General features: G+C 40.0%; 1 protein-coding gene across 1 annotated transcript in view; it reads right to left on the bottom strand.

Moving 5' to 3' along the window:
• The window catches only part of KIF1B (kinesin family member 1B), a 183,363-nt gene that overhangs the window by 95,822 nt on the left and 68,019 nt on the right, over positions 1–19,522 (bottom strand). The window contains exons 11-16 of the mRNA XM_037730774.1: positions 18,469–18,551; positions 16,722–16,864; positions 15,723–15,764; positions 12,223–12,434; positions 3,360–3,439; positions 1,147–1,222 (exon numbers count right to left, since the gene is read on the bottom strand). Coding sequence (XP_037586702.1) covers positions 1,147–1,222; positions 3,360–3,439; positions 12,223–12,434; positions 15,723–15,764; positions 16,722–16,864; positions 18,469–18,551 — 636 coding nt within the window. The remainder of the gene's footprint in view (positions 1–1,146; positions 1,223–3,359; positions 3,440–12,222; positions 12,435–15,722; positions 15,765–16,721; positions 16,865–18,468; positions 18,552–19,522) is intronic.

Below are 19,522 nucleotides of genomic sequence, written 5' to 3'. Positions count from 1 at the left end.
TTACTGAAAAAAAAAATTACTAAAACTGTGAAAAACACTAAACTTTCATAATATAAACATATAAAATATTTATTGTTCTATTCTACAATACGCAAATGTCTTTACATCAATCTTTTCTGTTAAAAATGACACATTAGAATTTGGAAAAAANTTGGAAAAAAAAAAAAAGAAAAAAAAAAAGTTATGTGACCAGGACAGAAAAATTTACCCAGAAGAATTGTAGCAAAAACCACAGGAATATTTCATATCACATAAAAGTACCAATTCAAAACTCACCACCCTTTGTATCCTAACTTAGAGAGGCCATCATCAGAACCTACGCATAAAGATGTTTAAGTCTCCAATAGCTAATCAGAGGTTACTTAAAATAAAGGACCATTTACTAGTGGCATAAAATACATGCTTTGTACATCAATATATGTTCTCCTGTTCTCTGATACATAAGCACACAAAATAACCATTTGATAATCATTTTCTAGTATCCAACAATAAGTTCTTTTGCAAACAAACAAAGAAACAAACAAAACAATACTACTCTAATTAGCTAAAAGGTACCTCACTACTTTATGGTTCTGTAAGTAGGAAGGTAACTATTGGAGTCACTTATTAAAAAACAACCTAAGAAGGAAGCAGAGAGTCTGGAAGGATAGGGACAGGAATTTCTTTACTCAGCACAATGGTTGCCTGTAATACAAATTGCAGAAGCAGACGGAAGCAGTATTATTCTACACAAACCTGAACTTCAAGCTGAAAGGTTCCAAAAAGTTATAAAGCAGGGTAGATGACTTCTGTGGGAAAATCTACATCAAAGAGTAGCCAAAACTGAGGCAAAATATGATAGGTTAGGCTGGGAATGTAAGAGAAAGCAACAAATAAAGATGACTAATCATGGCCAAAAGTTACAGATATACTGCCTTAGGTTTTTTCTTTTGTAAATAGTAAACCTGATAGGCATTTTAGAAATAGGTTGCCTTTGTACTACAAGACCATACTCTAAGATGAAATCAGAAATATCTGAAATTAAGCCAAGTATCAAGATCATAAAAGGGGGAAGAGGGTAAGTCCTGAAAGATATGAAGTGCCCCAGTAACAAAGACAAACAAAAAGTGTCTCTGTCTGATTAGGTTTCATAACATTGTTTCCTACCTTTTTAGGTGAAAAAACCCCTAGTGTTCCTCCATCTTCCCGAATGGCAACTCCCATCTCAGCCAACAAAGCCTCTCTAGGAAAAAAACAGGTATATCAGAATACCAACACCAAAATGTCAATTAAATCAGTCTAATAAGGATTGGGAAATAAAGCCTGCAAACCAAAAACAACTGGCCATATTTAAAGTCAATAATGCAAACATAAAATAATGTGCTTATCTCATCATTAATGAGAAGTTATTTCTAAAAGCAACATCACATTCAAAATAAATTAAATCTTGCTTTGTTAATTATATTCACTCAAATAAGAACTTTGTCTCAACCAACTTTGGAGACAGCCAATAATTCATAAGTAATATGTATATTAATATAAAAAAAAAAGAAGAGACTATTCCTTAAGTTATAAATTCAACCTGAAGAAACACTTCTTCAAAATCTAAGAAGCAATCAGAAAGTAATTTTGATATGTGGAGTATAGTCTATTAATGTGATTTTCTCAAATGTTATGTTCCCTTGCCCACCTGTTTCAATAATTTAGCTTAAAATTGCTGTAATAAGTAAAAAAACTGTTTGTTACGTTTACTATATCACTACATTATTAGTAACTTCTGCCTCATCTTCATGAACAAGAAAAACAGAAACTGGCTTTTTCAAATGTAGTCTATTCTAATAGCAAAAGAAGGTGGGTTATGCTCACCTTCAGGATAGAGTGGTGATAGACGTTAGGACAGAATAGGGATTTTTTAAGTTTGCAGCCAGACTGGGCGTGGTGGCTCATGCCTGTAAGCCCAGCACTTTGGGATGCTGAGGCAGGTGGATCACTTGAGGTCAGGTGCTCGAGACCAGCTTGGCCAACATAGTGAAACCCCATCTCTACTAAGAATACAAAAATTAGCTGGGTGTGGTGGCAGGCGCCAGTAATACTCAGGAGGCTGGGGAGGAGAATCACTTGAGCCTGGGTGGTGGAGGCTGCAGTGAGCCAAGACTGTGCCCTTGCATTCTATCCTGGGCAACAGAGTGAGACTCCATCTCAACAACAACAAAAAAGTTTTCAACCCAAACTCCTTCACCTCTTTACCAAAGAAATTCTCGAGAAGGCACCTTTGAAAGACAATAATCAGAACAGCTATTTGGATGTCAGCCTTTATCAAAAGAAGCCGACTCTATCCCTCAATATGCTCCTATTTCCTTTTATTATTATTTTTAAGACAGGGTCTTACTCTGTCAACCAGGTTAAAGTGCAGAGGTGAGTTCACAGCTCACTACAGCCTTGACTTTCAGGGCTGAAGCAATCCTCCTGCCTCAGCCTCCCAAGCAGCTAGGACTACAGGCATAAGCCACCACACCCAGCTTATTTTTTAACATTTTTGTTTTTTGTTTTTTTGAGATGGAGTTTCACTCTGTCACCCAGGCTGGAGTAGTACAGAGCCATGATCTCGGCTCACTGTAACCTCTGCTTTCCGGGTCCAAGCAATTCTCCTGCCTCAGCCTCATGAGTAGCTGGGATTACAGGCGCCCACCATCATGTTGAGTTACTTTTTTTTTTTTTTGAAACAGTCTTGTTCTGTCGCCCATGCTTGAGAGCAGTGGCACAATCTCAGCTCACTGCAATCTCCGCCTCCCGAGTTTAAGTGATTCTCTAGCCTCAGCCTCCTGAGTAGCTAAGATTACAGGTGCCTGCCACCACGCTCAACTAAGTTTTGTATTTTTAGTAGAGATAGGGTTTTTACCAGTGTTGGCCAGGCTGGTCTTGAACTCCTGGCCTCAGATGATCCGCCCACCTTGGTCTCCCAAAGTGCTGGGATTACAGCACCTGGTCTAATTTTCTGAATATTTTGTAGAGACAGGGTCCCACTATATTGCCCAGGCTGGTCTTGAACTCTTGGCTTCAAGCATTCCTCCCACCTTGACCTCTCAAAGTGCTTGGATTACAGGTGTGAGCCACTATGTCTGGCCAGTATGTTCCATTTTTTATGGATCCCTAGCAACATATAATAACTATTAAACACGTGACTCCCTGGAGTCATATGACATATTACAAGCATAAATTCAACTGGCCATAAATCCCTGACCATATTTTTTGTTTTGTTTTGTGTTTTAGAAGGGCAGATTCTTTGATTTTAATTTCTATTTTACCTTTTCTTACTATAAAGTAATCCACATTCCCTAGAAAACTTAGAAACATTTCCAGATTTTAACCCCCCTCCTGACCTCTCCATTCTGATGGCCTCTGTTTTACGAAGCTTCTCTTCCCAGGTTTCATTCAACTCAGCAATGATTTTCTCTGATTCCTAAGGAAGGAAGTACACAGTTAAAAGGGCAAAGAGTCTTATAATTTAACATAACATGCTAGAAAAGCAAGAAGCAAATTATGCCCTTTGAGGGCAGAATTAAATGTGATGAGATTTTTATTAGTATGTAAGACAAGAATCATAAAGATAGGCCTAAAACTAAATCAACCCCAAACATATAAATCCTGAAGTCTTAATAAAAACACCTTAATAGGCCAGGCGTGGTGGCTCATGCCTGTAATCCCAACACTTTGGGAGGCCGAAGTGGGCAGATCACGAGGTCAGGAGTTTGAGACCAGCCTGGCCAACATAGTGAAAACCCCACTCTACTAAAACTACCAAAAAAATTAGCCAGGCGTGGTGGCGGGCTCCTGTAGTCCTAGCTACTTGGGAAGCTGCAGCAGAAGAATTGCTTGAACCAGGAGGCAGAGGTTGCAGTGAGCCAAGATCACGCCACTACACTCCAGCCTGGATGACAGAGCAAGACTCTGTCTCAAAAAAACCCAAACAAACACCTTAATAGTGAGTCTGTCTGTATGTATGTGTGTGTTAGAGAAGGAAGGATAATATTAACATTCCAAAATACAAGATACTTTTTCTTTTCTTTTTTGAGATGGAGTTTCGCTCTTGTTACCCAGGCTGGAGTGCAATGGCGCGATCTCGGCTCACCACAACCTCTGCCTCCTGGGTTCAGGCAATTCTCCTGCCTCAACCTCCTGAGTAGCTGGGATTACAGGCACGCACCACCATGCCCAGCTAATTTTTTGTATTTTTAGTAGAGACGGGGTTTCACCATGTTGACCAGGATGGTCTCGATCTCTTGACCTCGTGATCCACCCGCCTCGGCCTCCCAAAGTGCTGGGATTACAGGCTTGAGCCACCGCGCCTGGCTGCAAGATACTTTTTCTAACAATCACTTCTATAAAAGAATAAAGTCCCCAAAGGTATTTACTGCTTTTGTTTCACTACAATTTTGCCATAACACGATAACCTGCTGAACACAACCCAACAGTAAAAACAGAAAGGTTTATTATAAATCTCATCTGAAGGCACAGAGCCACTGAAGTGACAATTTACCAATCACTTGCTGATTGTTTACACTTACATAAGTATAAGAACCTAAAGCATACGGGGCTTAAAATCTAGATGATGGGTTGATAGGTGCATCAAACCACCATGGCACATATATACCTATGTAACCTGTACATTCTGCACATGTATCCTGGACATAAAGTAAAATTTAAAAAGTAATAAGAAATAAATAAAATAAGAACCAAAACATGTTTCCTGGTCTCAAGGAGGTTAGTATATATTGAGGAGAGAGACAAGTAACTGAAGATTTATTCATTCAATAATTATATATAACCCCATTACATATCAAGCCTTGTTCAAGGTACCTATGGATATGGCAGAGAACAAAATCTCTTACTTCATAAGATTTACATCATAGTAAGGAGACTAATTTATTTTATTTTATATTTTATTTGAGATGGAGTCTCATTCTGTTGCCCAGGCTGGAGTGCAGTGGCGCGATCTTGGCTCACTGCAACTTCCACCTCCCAGGTTCAAGCAATTCTCCTGCTCAGACTCCTGAGTAGCGGGGACTGCAGGTGCGGCACCACTACGACCCGCAAGTTTTTGTCTTTTTAGTAAAGACGGGGCTTCACCATTATTGATTAGGCTGGCCTTGAACTCCTGATTTCATAGGCGTGAGCCACCGTGCCCAGCCATGATAATCCATTTTAATCAGTAAGTATACAGTATGTCAGATAGTGGCAAGTGCTCTGGAGAAAACTAAAGCAACAAAGGGAAAGAACGGACAGGGAAGGGCAGTTCAGGAAGCAGTTTGAAATGAGGTTGTCAGGACAGGCCTCACTGACTCAGTGACACGTGAACAGAGACCAAAGAAGAGCAGAAGCTGCCATGTGAGCATGTGGAGTAGGAAAGTACCTGGAGTTTTCTAGGAATAATTGTGTTGCTAGAGTAGTGTCTGAGGATTGAGTACGGCTACAATAGGAGATAAGAGAACAGTGTACTGGCTAGGTGTGGTAGCTCATGCCTGTAATCCCAGCACTTTGGGAGGCTGAGGGGGGTGGATCACAGGGTCAGGAGTTCAAGACCAACCTGGCCAATATGGTGAAACCCTGTTTCTACTAAAAATACACAAAATTAGCCGGCCGTGATGGCAGGCACCTGTAGTCCTAGCTACTCAGGAGGCTGAGGCAGAAGAATCACTTGAACCTGGGAGGCGGAGGTTGCAGTGAGCCGCGATTGCACCACTGCACTCCAGCCTAGGTAACAGAGCAAGACTCTGTCTCAAAAAAAAAAAAAAAAGAAAGGGAACAGTGTACCAAGAGCTAGAATTAGAGTATTCATAGGTCTCTATAACATGGGTGAATCAAGGTGAGTGAGGCCCAGACAGAGAAATGAAGGACAAGTAGGAATTAACTAGTCAAAGAATGGAAGGAAAAGGAGTACCAAAAACGGATATAAGCACATGCAAAAGCAGGTGAAAATGCTAGTCATAGAGACGAAGTTAGAAAGTCAGATGATGATAATGAAATGACTGTAATGATGCTAGTAGTGATTAACAAGGAAAATGCTATAGTTCATCAAAGAGTTCAATGTATGACTCATATAGCAGGTCACTAAAGAAGCCTCTCGGATCTCAAAATATCTACACAGAAAGGAACTGTGAGTAATACAATAAACCCTAAGTTGTCTGGCGTTTGACTTTCTGGATCTCTTGGACTTTCAGAATATTATATGACTGGATGTCACCTCAAAATAAAAAACATACCAAAGGCAAGGGAACTCATTAAAAAGGCAAGAGTAAAGACTCAAGGTAGCAGCTGCAAAAGCAAAGTAGTATATGAGTTTGGTGAAACAAATAGGACCGCATGATTTAAAATTTAAAAAAAAATAAGAAAAGAAAGATGAAGAACAACAACAACTAGCAAAGTTAGGCAAAGAACAAAACAGATAAAAGAAGGAAACTGGGCATCAGTAAGGTTTACAACAAGGCAGCCATGTAGGAGGCAGTTTTTCAGAAAAGAGTTACAAAGTGGGAGAAGATAAAACAAGTCTGCAGTTGGGGGTGGGAGGGTGACAAAAACCACTTAAAATGGCTCTCATTAGCTTTCAGAACACACACAGGCTGAAAGGCTAACACAGCTACCTGAATGGCATCTCTACACAGTCCTCAGTAGAAATGATTACCATGCAGTGCATGCGCCGCTCCACAAGTGGAGAACAAGTGTCATGCTAGAGGGCCAGCAAGCAAGACAAATTCACACAATTCCGCAAGGAGTGAAAAGGCCAAGGACCAAGTTTTTAATAGTTTATCTATAAAGCACCACAAACGTTACTGAACAACCACTAAGAGTGGTGCTAAATGCTTCCGCATAAGTGAGCTATGACTGCAGCACTACACTCCAGCCTGAGGGAGAGTGAGCCCCTCTTTAAAAAAAAAATGCTTTTACATAGGACTGTTTTTTTCCTTGCTGATGATATAACCTACATAAGTTTAAGGCCTATCAAATAAAGGTAGCTGGGTAGAAATCTATACAATGTTCTCGAAGTGAAAACCTTCAACAAACAGGACAATGGGATGCATCCAATCTAACCAAAGCATCCTGACTAGTACTTATTATGGTGTGGCCCACAAATCACTGTTGGTTATGGAATACAAACTGACATATGGGATATTTTTAAAATATCCCCTCCTAGTTGACTACTTTCAGAAAAAGATTATTTCAGAGCAGAGGATTATCTGGCCATATGAAAGCTATCCTATTTTGGGGCAACTGTAAAACTCACTCTAAGAAAGCAAAATTACTGTCTAGGAATCCTCTTAGTATTTTGCAGCCAACTCTAATATGACTTATCTAATTTCCTTACCACCTGAAGGGTAAATCAGAACATGATGTCTTTGTAGAAAAGAAATGTAATGAGTAAGGTACAACTTTTATTTTTATTGCAGTTTCCAGCTGTAATTTTTAGGTTGCTAGAAAGCTATTTTTAAAAACTTTGAGGAAAACTTACAGAAAATAACTGTAAGTCACATTAGCACAATGTCAGGGCTGAAAAAAGCCTGTGAAATCATTTATTCTGGAACCATTCTAAAGATAAAACTGGACCAGAGACAGGAGTTCAAGACCAGCTGGCTAACATGGCAAAACCCGTTTCTACTAAAAATACAAAAATGATCCAGGCTCACTGGCACGTGCCTGTAGTCCCAGCTACTTGGGAGGCTGAGGCAGAAGAATCACTTGAACCTGGGAGGCGGAGGTTGCCAAGATGGTGCCACTGCATTCCAGCCTGGGTTGACAGGGCAAAACTCCATCACAAAAGAATAAAGCAGACCAGAGAAGCTAAGTGAGGCCACACCACTCACTGAGCCAGGTCTAGAGCTATTTGCTGACTCACTGTTCTTTCTTCAAGTAAAGCAGGATCAAAGGCTTTCAAGTAAATATTATATGAAACAGCTCACCCTAAATTAAGAATAAGAGGATAGTCTGTTCCAGCCTGAGTAACAAACTTAGTATAAATAAAATAGGGAAGCCAAATGCAAGACAGCATTCAGTCTCCGGAGCATCAACTCATTCTGCTGGCAGGCAGGCATGCTGGTGTCCAGGGCTTCCCATATTCCACTCTAGGAGCCTCATGTAAGATAAACTTGAAATGTGGGTTCATGGTTCAGAAACGAGGGTTTGAGGAGATAAACCTTTAATCCTCCTCCCTCTCTTGGAAAAAAAAGTCCAAAAAACAGAGGGACACCAGGAACTCTTCTTTAGCTCTTAAGAATGCTGGGCTCAGGTGTCATTCACTCTAGTCTCACATCATGTTTGTCTGCATCTCTAGCTATTTGTACAGCACTGGTTAATAAACTATGTTCATACAGCTAAACAATTTAATCTCTTCTTGATGACTCAGGTAAGATAGCAGAGAAATCACCAGGACAAGCCAGAAATATTTCTGTGAAAAACACTTACTACACAGAACATTTGTTGAAGCCATTGAATTGCCAAGGTTTTACGGTACTGAACACAGCATGCTTCTTAAGTGGGTTCCAAGTGTGGCCCTTGGGCTGCTTAGCACAACATCTGCCCTTGCCTGCTTCTGTAATGGATATTTGTGGGTATTTATAGGCTAAGCCTAAGCAATGGCACTCACAGTACTGACTGTGACGCCGAACTAATAAACACCAGAGCTGTGGCTACAGCTGCATGTTTAAAACCTTATTAGACAGGAAGACTGGGTACGGTGGCTCACCCTGTAATCCCAGCACTTTGGGAGGCTGAGGGGGGTGGATCACCTGTGGTCAGGAGTTCAAGATCAGCCTGGCCAACATGGCAAAACCCAGTCTCTATTAAAAGTACAAAAAGTAGCCAGGTGTAGTGGTACACGGCTGTAATCCCAGCTACCTGGGAGGCTGATGCAGAAGAATCACTTGAACCTGAGTGTCGGAGGTTGCAGTGAGTGGAGATCCCGCCGCTACACTGCACTCCAGCCTGGGTGACAGAGCAAGACTCTGATTCAAAAGAGAAAAAAAAAAAGGTATTTACAATGGTGTGACATAAGTACCTAACATATGGAAAAAGGCTACTCAGTGAACAAAGCCACGGCAGCATCGTGTATGAAAAAAGTATCCAATCAACTGACCTTTTTTAAAAGTCAAAAAGAAACAAAGGGAAATAAAATGTTAGGAAATGATTTAATCTCCTCTGTTGCTGTTTTTCATTATAATATTTTTCTCCTGCAGCACCATGCCTTAGGAACCCAGTTCCTAGATATTCTCAAGCATTTCTATTGTATAACCATTGCCCCTGGTGCTGTGAATGAAAGATGCTATCTGCCTGCAGCATTAAAATGCAGGTCGGCCCAAAAGGAATTCTCACCATTCATAAAATAAGAGCAGAACTAAGGCGCTTATGCTTCAGTGAACTACAACACTGCATTGAAAACTCAAGACAATACAAAACCCTAAGAAAGCTGTTTTCTTTCTAGAAGGAAAATACGAGAGTTAGTTTATTTTGGTGTAAGGAAGAATTAAAACAGAAATTTGTTTTCTGATTGAAATAATATAGTTTTGTTTTGTTTTCCTTTAGTGGGGCATAGGAAAGTTGAAGGAACAGTTCCCTGAATAATGACAGTCTCATTCCCTAGAAATGATTTGGAAGACACTGGATAACCTGATTCTTAAAGAGTCTGGTCAATGTCTTGACTCCTAACATGTGACATTATTTTCAATTGGTCCTACTTGGCAGTTAGGTAGAAACGTCTCCTTAACATCAAGAAGAATGTCCTTGATTTCTCCTTTAGAGCAAGATAAATGTCAAGGGAAGGGTAATCTCATACGTATGCACTAAGGCTTTAATAAACAAATAGATTTAAAATCCCGAAAGAAAAAGAACATTTTATATTAAGGACTTAGTGAGTGGGAGTTTTGCTTCTCATTCCCATGGAGCTCCCTATTTCTCACTCTGGCCCTGAAAAGACCCCAGCAAAGCAACATGGTCACTGACACATACTGTGAGAAAATGTGTGAATGGAGCCTTACCACTCCTCTTCACTAAGGTCTTTAGTAAAATTTCAAAGTCAGTTTTACTAACAGTAAAAATTACCCTGCAGCCTGCAACATTTAATGGAAAGATTTCTCACTCCCTCTCCCTTTGCCAGGTATTACAGAACTTCACTCACTTTCCACTTACATGTTCCGAAGGAAGAAACAAGAATATTATTTTTGTTTCTTTTTTCTTTTTTTTTTTTTTTTTTTTTGAGATGGAGTCTCACTCTGGCTGGAATGCAGTGGTGTGATCTCGGCTCACTGTAACCTCTGCCTCATGGGTTTTCAAGCAATTCTCCTACTTTAACCTCCTGAGTGGCTGGGACTATAGGTGCATGCCACCAGGCTTGGCTAATTTTCTCATTTTTATTTATTTATTCTTTGAGACAGAGTCTCACTCTGCCACCCAGGCTGGAGTGCAATGGTACCTTCTCCACATCTTGCACCCTCCACCTCCCAGGTTCAAGCAGTTCTTGTGCCTCAGCCTCCAAGTAGCTGGGACTACAGGTGTGTGCCACCATGTCCCCCTAATTTTCGTATTTTTAGTAGAGATGGTGTTACACCATGTTAGCCAGGCTGATCTCGAACTCCTGAACTTAAGTGATCTTTCCGCCTCAGCCTCCCAAAGTGTGGGATTACAGGCATGAGCCACTGCACCTGGCTTAATTTTTGTATTTTTAGTAGAAACGGAGTTTCACTATGTTGGCCAGGCTGATCTCGTACTCTTGACCTCAGATGATCCACCCACTTTGGCCTCCCAAAGTGCTCGGATTACAGGCGTGAGCTACCATACCCAACCTTATTTTTGTTTCTAAGGCATTTTTTCTTTTAGATAGTCTCACTCTGTCACTGAGGCTAGAGTGCAGCAGTGCAATCACAGCTCACTGCAGCCTTAAACTCCTGGACTAAAATGATCCCCCTGCCTCAGCCTCCCAAAGTACTGGTCTACAGGTGTGAGCCATCATGCCCGACCCACAATGTACTTTTGAAGTAAGTAAAATGTCAAGGGAAAAGGTAGGCTGACTAAAAAAGAAAAAGCAGAACCTCTTTCTTCATATAAAATATTTTCCAGCCTCACATAAAAATTAAAATGAATGCATCCAACATTTTCAGTTATCAAGCTTAATTCACTTTTACTGTCGAGTTTTTCAGCAAGCCTACCTCTTAAGTGTGTCAATGTGTCACTGTTCTCAATCATCCTTGCATGAGTGGCACTCAAGGGGAATACTGAGTGAATGTGAGGAGGACCGCTGGCTAGCAACATGACTGCAACTTCCCAGACTCTTAAAAAGTGTTCCTTGTCCTCCCTTTGTCCCCTACCCTAGCACTCTTGAACACAATGTCAAAAAGGTATGGATCAAACTATCTTCCTGGAAGTGACAAGCGGGGGAAGAAAAAATATTTGCTTCAAAGCAGATGATGATGTCACACGTCACAGTCATCTGATGGGTAGTAGGGTTCCCACACAGCTTTCAGCATTGCAAGTGACAACTATCTGTGCACTGAATTAATTGAGGAGGAAGAGAAGCAGCTACAAGTTAAAAGGCTCTGCTGCTCTTGACTTTCATATTCATACAGAGAGACAAGATTGAATCTGACAAAGCCAGCAACAGATTGCAAAAAACCTCCAACAGCAAAGCTGGGAGCCATAGGCCAGTAATCTACATCCATGCAGTACGATGGCCGTGTGACCCCATGAGTACCAGCATAGGAGATAACCTTTCTGCACAGTAATCATAAGGTATCAAGGTTTTCTGTGAATTTCTAGATGATATAATTTAATATGTATCTGAATAAACATGGAACAGCCACTCAAATGTTCAAACTTTATTAACAGAAGCATGGCTCTATACAGAATTCCATCTTCAAATGAAACCAAATGTTTCCAAATAAATTTCTAACAAAACAATTTTACTGTGACTTGATAAACCTCCCCAGAATTAATGTTCACATCTATTAATTGGTTACTCTGCATGGCCAGCCTATGTACTACCCATGTACCTCCTACCATCTCCCATCTCTGCCTGGCCATGTCAGACTCAAGCACTCTAGTGAAAAGAAATTAACTTACAAAGTAGAAAATTCAATTTTCAGGACACCTCTAAGAGTCAAGAGTTCTCCATATGCTGAGTCGAAATCTTAGTGATTTTTACTTCTAGTTCTTTGTGGAACTACTATATAGAATACCTTATATTCAGTCTGAACTATTACTTACCTTTAGACGTTCAATAGCTTCCTCTCCTCCAGGTGTAGACATGATCCTCTCTTGAATACTGGTCACAGACGTCAAGCCCACCTGACTACTGAGTGAGCAGGAAGATGGGGATGAAGTGAGGGACCCCATGGATGCTGTGGAAAAATGGCCAGGGCGTTGATTCTCAGAGGCTAGCAAGTACCTATGCTTATTGTTCTGAAAATCTTTCAGATCTGGGAGATAGAAGGCAGAAAAAGTAGAGAAAAGGGAAAGAAGCAAAGGAAGAAAAAAAGACAGGAAGGAATATCATTGTAAGAAAGGACAGCATTAAAGCGCCAAGACAAAGACACGCTATGATACAAACACAGGTTACAACTGTTCTAGATGGCAGTTCTAAAACATGTCTGTCTTGAATACTGGTATCTGAGAGGCTCCGAATCATTTCTGCATTTACAAACAAAAAGATTTCAATGTAGGTTAACACTGTATCTTGTAGGGGGATAAACTAGAGCCTCAAAGGATACTGCTTTGGTACTCTCCCTAAAAAAGCCAAACTACCTTCCATTTAGTCTCTCTAGTGTTCCAAGTCTACAATGTCTTCAGATTTACACTTTTCCAGTAGTTTGTAACAGTAAGGGGAAAACAGTGATCATTTATTTATCAATAATAATCCATACTGGTCTGGCTCAGTGTTTTACGTAATTCAGCAAAAATTTCCAAGAAAATGTTACAGTTAAAAATGTGTGCATTTAGTAGTTCGCTTTGTATGGCAACATTTCTATTTATTTATTTATTTAAGAGATAGGGTCTCTCCATGTTGGCCAGGCTGGTCTCAAACTCCTGACCTCAGGTGATCCGCCCACCTCGGCCTCCCAAAGTACTGGGATTACAGGCGTGAGTCACCGCGCCCTACCTTGTATGGTATTTCAACATGCTAAAAGGATTTTTAAATATGTCTTAAATTTAAAAAGAGGTAATTGTAGAAGTGAGAGGAGTTTTTTTGAGTCATGGTTAAAAATTCAGGACTTGCTATGAAAAAAAAAAACAAAAAACTCAGGACTAACTGATTGTCTCAACAGGGAAGAACAATTAGCAGATTAATGAGTTTTAGTGTAGGTTCCATTCTTCTATCAGAGCAAGCAAAAAATAAGGCTGATTTTTTTTGCTAATTTAAGTAAGGCACTTAATTAGCCTAACAGTACAACCACGGGTCACTGGTAAGCCTGCTTCCTAGTATAAAAAGCAAGTTTTAGGAACATACTTCTATTTACTAAGTCTCTAACAGAACTGTTAATTTTGCTTTTAAACTCAGTATTGGTAAAAGAAAAAAAAATTAAGCCACAAACAACAAAATTCATTAATTTGCCATTTGTACCTTCTTTCATTAGTCATCCTTCGCAAAAAGACACTAAAAGTAAACCATAAGTATTGGTGCAATCCAACTTTAAATTTAGCTCATTTTTAAATCTGAGAAATTAAAATTCATATCAAAACTAAGTAAGTTTCCTTAAAGGAGATGAGTCAATATACATAGTTGGAAAAAACACTATTAATTCTCTCTGGGCCTACTCATCTCTACTATTAAATTAAAGCCAATTTTTTAACTCCCTGAAAGCCACTGGTTGCCTCCAGACAGTTTGAAAACCACCATCTGCAAATACAGAGCATAGGGAAACAAGCAAAACAGCATCTTTCAAAAGGGGAATGGGGATTAGAGCAAAAAATTAGGCACCAGGGGGAAAAGACCAGGGTGGACAGAGTTTAGGTCCAATGGTCACATGCAAGGCCTAAAAGGAATTAAGAGAAATGGATCAAAATGGAAATTGAGTAGTCAGGGCTGCTTTCTCTTACCAATACAGAATTAAAACTTAGTCATGCATGGTCTTTCAGGAAACACTGCAGCTGCTAAGAGAGGTAGGCAACAAGCTGGCAGCAGCAACACCTTGAGCACAAAAGCAAAACCAAGAAGGCACCTTTTCCACACCAGTATCGCTGAGCTTTGGAAATCTCAGACAGAGCTGCTGCAGTCCAAGAGTCACTTCTGTTATCAAGACATTATAGTGCCTTCAAGCCCTAACCTCATAACAACCAGGGCTATGTTTGGTTTCTCCTATGCATTTTCTCAATGTCTGCTAAGCCTCAATACATGCCTTAACTGTAGAAATAACTCAGTATAAATCTAAAAATTAACCCCAAAATCAAGATTTTTTCTTCTAAGATAACAATTTTTTGATGAATTACCTTAAAAGGGTAAGAAATAATTTCCTCACCAACTTATGATATATATGGAGAGAATAATGAGGTTCACGTGATCCTTTAAAAATGTTCTCAAGCACCCATTTTAGATACCTAAGTTATTTTAATTTGTGACTTATGAAAAGAGGAAAGGCTGGGTGTGGTGGCTCACATCTGTAATCTTGGCACTTTGGTAAGCCAAAGCAGGAGGACTATTTGAGGCCAGGAGTTCCAGGCCAGGAGTTCTACCTGGGAAACCGGTGAGACTCCTCATCTCTACAAAGTAAAAATTAAAAAATAGGCCAGGTGTGGTGGCTCATGCCTGTAATCCCAGCACTTTGGGAGGCCGAGGTGGTCGGATCACGAGGTCAAGAGATTGAGACCATCCTGGCCAATGTGGTGAAACCCTGTCTCTACTAAAAAAAATACAAAAATTAACTGGGTGTGGTCATGCATGCCTGCAGTCCCAGCTACTCAGAAGGCTGAGGCAGGAGAATTGCTTGAACCTAGGAGGTGGAGGTTACAGTGAGCCAAGATAGTGCCACTGCACTCCAGCGAGACTCTGTCTCAAAAAAATAAAAATAAAAATAAAATAAAATAAAAAATTAGCCAGGTGTGGCAGCACACAACTATAGTCTCAGATACTGAGGAGGCTGGGCAAAAAGATCACTTGAGCCCAAGAGTTCCCGGCTGCAGTGAGCCATGATCATGCCATAACACTCCAGTGCAGGTGACAGAGACCATCATAAAAAAAAAAAAAAAAAAAAGAGGAAAAAATGTTTAACCATCCAAAGCACAAACACCCATGAGTGTTAGCCCAACATTTACAGAGCTCTTCAATCACAGATATTTTTTGTTGACTGAAAATTATTGGTAAAATAAACGTAATGAAATGTTTTCAGAGTCATTAACAGAAATAAGAGATAATATATTCAAGGTGCCCAGAATAGGGCCTGGCATATTATGAATAATCAGTAAGTATCAGTTGCTGTCATTATCTATTATTTTGGATTTAATTTAATCACAATGGGAAAAACAGAAGAGTAGAAGCAGCAAGAGACTCTTAAGCCTTTCAACTTCACTCAAGCCACAAACTAAAATTCAGCAAAGATTAGTTTGCTAAAGGAAGAAGGGCAAAAATAGGATCATTTCTGATTCTACATGATGCTCTGTCTGGGATTTCCCTGTAAGGATTGCTGGCATGCAAAGCGCATTTTAAGCCTGATCCAGCAGAGGCAGATTAGCAAGTCAGAGTACTGGAAATAACCAATATGTGAAATACACACATTTGCTTCCACTTCCAGAGTAATCATCGATCAATGGATCAACTGAAGGTAAGCAGGAGGGAAAATATGAGAAGGGTCAAAGTTCAGGTTCAGCAGTGACACAGAGAGCGAACAGAGCAGTTTTTGGCATTTGGGGAGATGAAAAAGTTAATACTCAGAATATGGTATCATTTTCACAAACGGTATTCATCTAAACTCAGGCTCTAATCAGTAAGAACTAAACTAGAAAAGGCCTTGAAAATCTTATTAGAACTTCAAGGAATATAATACTAATTTTACACTCAAAAAAAAAAAAAAAAAAAAAAGCTTTACTAAACCAACCCATATTCTACCATATTCTATTCCTATATAAATAATCCATTTTACTCACTTAAGAGAACTTCTGAATAAACCACTGTACAGGCACATCATGGAGATTTTTAAAGATGAATTTTAATACAACATCATAAAACAATATTCTCTGGAAAGGTAGTTCTTGAACTTCATAGGAATTGAAGTTTTCCCCTTCATATGTTCATAGGCAGCAGGGGGCACTCCATCATTTTATAGGAGGAGGCGGCCGTTCAAAGGTGAATCTTATCTGAAGGTAGGCCTCCATATGCATTTCTTATATTACTGCCACTATACTAATCCAGAGTAACCCACGAAACAAAACCAAAAATTTCAAATAACATTTCTATGAAGTGATTAATTGCTCAGTGACAGGTTTAACATTCCAAATAAACTTCACTGCTGATCTAAAAGAGAATTCTAACAAAAATACTAGTAACATATTCATGATTTTAAAACTAATTTCATGAGTTCAAATGGATAGCCGGGTACACACTACATAAAGGATTCTAGAGATCATTTCCATTGGGCTTTTTAAGGAAAAAGAAAAACAAAAACATTTTCACTACCATTTAGCTTCATCATGTTCCTTAACTTGAAGTTTATTTTAAATGTAAGAGCCTTGAAGAAGAAAGGATTAGATTTTGTAATGATCCTTAATTCACTTACTATCAATAATATCTCCCAGGCCCTGAGCACGAAGAAGGTCCTTCAGCCGTGTCACCTCCTCCTTTAATTCACGAACTAGTTTGGCATTGGGGTCCTCATTGATAACAGCATTACATTTAATTTGTTTTGCACGATCTGCATATCTAGATCAAAAAAGTTCATTCTTGTCATTTCTCATATGTTCTACTTCTCATAAGTAACATACTATTATTTCTAAATCAAATATCCTGAGTATTTACATTTTTTGAGTCTTGATAAGAATACATTTGTATAAAGCTTTATGGTACCTATTAAAGATGAAGAAAAAGGTTCAGATGAATTTAAGTGATCTGCCCAGGATCACAATGAAAATAAATAACAGCAAGAGGACTTAAACTCAATTTATGAGACTATATAGTGTTCATTCCATTATATCAAGTACCTTTCCTGGAAGAAAGGCAAAGAGTTCCAGACTAAAATAGTGAAACCTATTCATATGTAAAAAATAGGCCTCACGAGGTAGCTCACACCTGTAATCCCAGCACTTTAGGAGGCCAAGTGGGGAGGATCACTTGAAGCTAGGAATTTGAAACCAGCCTGAGTAACGTAACAGGACCCCCAACCTCTACAAGAAATTTTTAAAAATTAGCCAGGCCTAGTGGCATGAGTCTGTAGTTTTAGCTACTTGGGAGGCTGAAGTAGGAGGATCACATGAGCCCAGGTGTCTGAGGCTGCAGTGAGCTATAATCTTGCCACTGCACTCTAGCTTGGGCCACACACCAAAACTCCATCTCGAAAACCAAAACAAACAAACAAACAAAAACTTGCCATGAACATTCTGTCAATTGTTTTTTTTTTTTTCTTTTTTTTAAGAGACAGAGTCTCACTATGTTGCCTCGGCTGGCCTCAAACTCCTATGCTCAAGTGATTCTCCTGCCTCAGCTTTCCAAGTAGCTGGGACTATAGGTGTACACCACTGCACCTGGCTATGTTGGTTATTTTTAACACTGCCACATACTCCTATAATTTTATTACTTATTATGACTTCAGCATTTCTTTTTTTTTTTTCTTTCATTTTATTTGAGACGGAGTCTCGCTCTGTCTCCAGGCTGGAGTGCAGTGGTGCAATCTTGGCCCATTGCAACCTCTGCCTCCTGGGCTCAAGTGATTCTCCTGCCTCAGCCTCCCGAGTAGCTGGGATTACAGGCACACACCACCACGACAGGCTAATTTTTGTATTTTTAGTAGAGACAGGGTTTCACCATGTTGGCCAGGCTGGTCTCAAACTCCTGACCTCAAGTGATCCACCAACCTTGGCCTCCCAAAGTGCTGGGATTACAGGACTGAGCTATCGCGCCCAGCCGACTTCAGCATTTCTATGACAAACACCACAAGAAGGGAGGCCATTTCTTTTTACAGAAATGAATATTATAAGAAAATGTCACTATTATCTAAGAAGTTACCCAAAAATCCCACTTGAGCAATTTAAAAATCTTTCCTATGAAAAAGTTCCTGCCTTATCTAGATATTCATGGGGGATTAAAAAATAAGTAAAAAGTTCGTACCTTTCCCAATGAAACTGAAAACCATAGAGGTAAATTCTATTTTAATGCAAATCACTTTTACCCTAAGTTTTCCCTGTTATGAGAGTAAAGGATCATTATTTACATAAATAACTACCCAGACCGCATAAGAACATCCACAGTATCACAAAATGACTTCTGATGGCAACGTGGTGTATGTTGCTACTGAGATAAAAAGAAAGTACCTCAGAGTGCTCAAAGTCTCATCGTAGTTGATATCTGCAGGGCTCAGAGCAGCAACCATTGCAGTACGAGAATTGCCACCTAAAAAGATTAATCATGAGTATCTCAAATCACATTCATTTTAAAAGAAAAATTTTACTGAATATGTCAAATCTCATGGTACAATCTCAGATCCTAAGATTTAATGTAATGTCAAATCCCTCCATCCTCTCTCTCTCTCCACCCCCTCCCTTTCTTTCTTTTTTTCTTTCTTTCTTTCTTTCTTTCTTTCTAGGCGTCCACCACCACACCCTGCTAATTTTTGTATTCTCAGTAGAGATGGGGTTTTGCCATGTTGGCCAGGTTGCTCTTGAACTCTTGACCTCAGGTGATCTGCCCACCTCAGCCTCTGAAAGGGCTGGAATTACAGGGGTGAGCCACCACACCTGGCCTAATGTCAAATTTCTTAAATGTCCTCATGCCAGGCGCTTATATTCAAATTTTGATGTCTGAATCTACTGGGTCTAGTTCCTTCCTCCCACTCTGTCTTACACCCACTCCATATCTCAGCTATTGCACCAAAACTGCCCTTAGCAATTTGAAAGTCACTAGCAATGGGGATAACCAGAGCAATCCATTTTCAGCCTCTTCTACCAGCAACATTTCACACAGCTGACCACCACTACCTCCTCGTTAAGTAGGAGAACTGTGGCCAGGCGCGGTGGTTCATGCCTGTAATCCCAGCACTTTGGGGGTCGAGGTGGGTGGATCACCTGAGGTCAGGAGTTCAAGACCAGCCTGGCCAACATGGCGAAACTCTGTCTCTATTAAAAGTACAAAAAAAGTTAGGCCGGGCGCGGTGGCTCAAGCCTGTAATCTCAGCACTTTGGAAGGCCGAGGTGGGTGGATCACAAGGTCAAGAGATCAAGACCATCCTGGTCAACATGGTGAAACCCTGTCTCTACTAAAACTACAAAAAATTAGCTGGGCATGGTGGCGCGTGCCTGTAGTCCCAGCTACTCAGGAGGCTGAGGCAGGAGAATTGCCTGAACCCAGGAGGCGGAGGTTGCAGTGAGC

This window comes from Cebus imitator, unplaced genomic scaffold, assembly GCF_001604975.1.
Source record: "Cebus imitator isolate Cc_AM_T3 unplaced genomic scaffold, Cebus_imitator-1.0 Scaffold15, whole genome shotgun sequence".
NCBI lineage: Eukaryota > Metazoa > Chordata > Mammalia > Primates > Cebidae > Cebus > Cebus imitator.
This window is presented reverse-complemented; position numbering and strand designations above follow the sequence as displayed.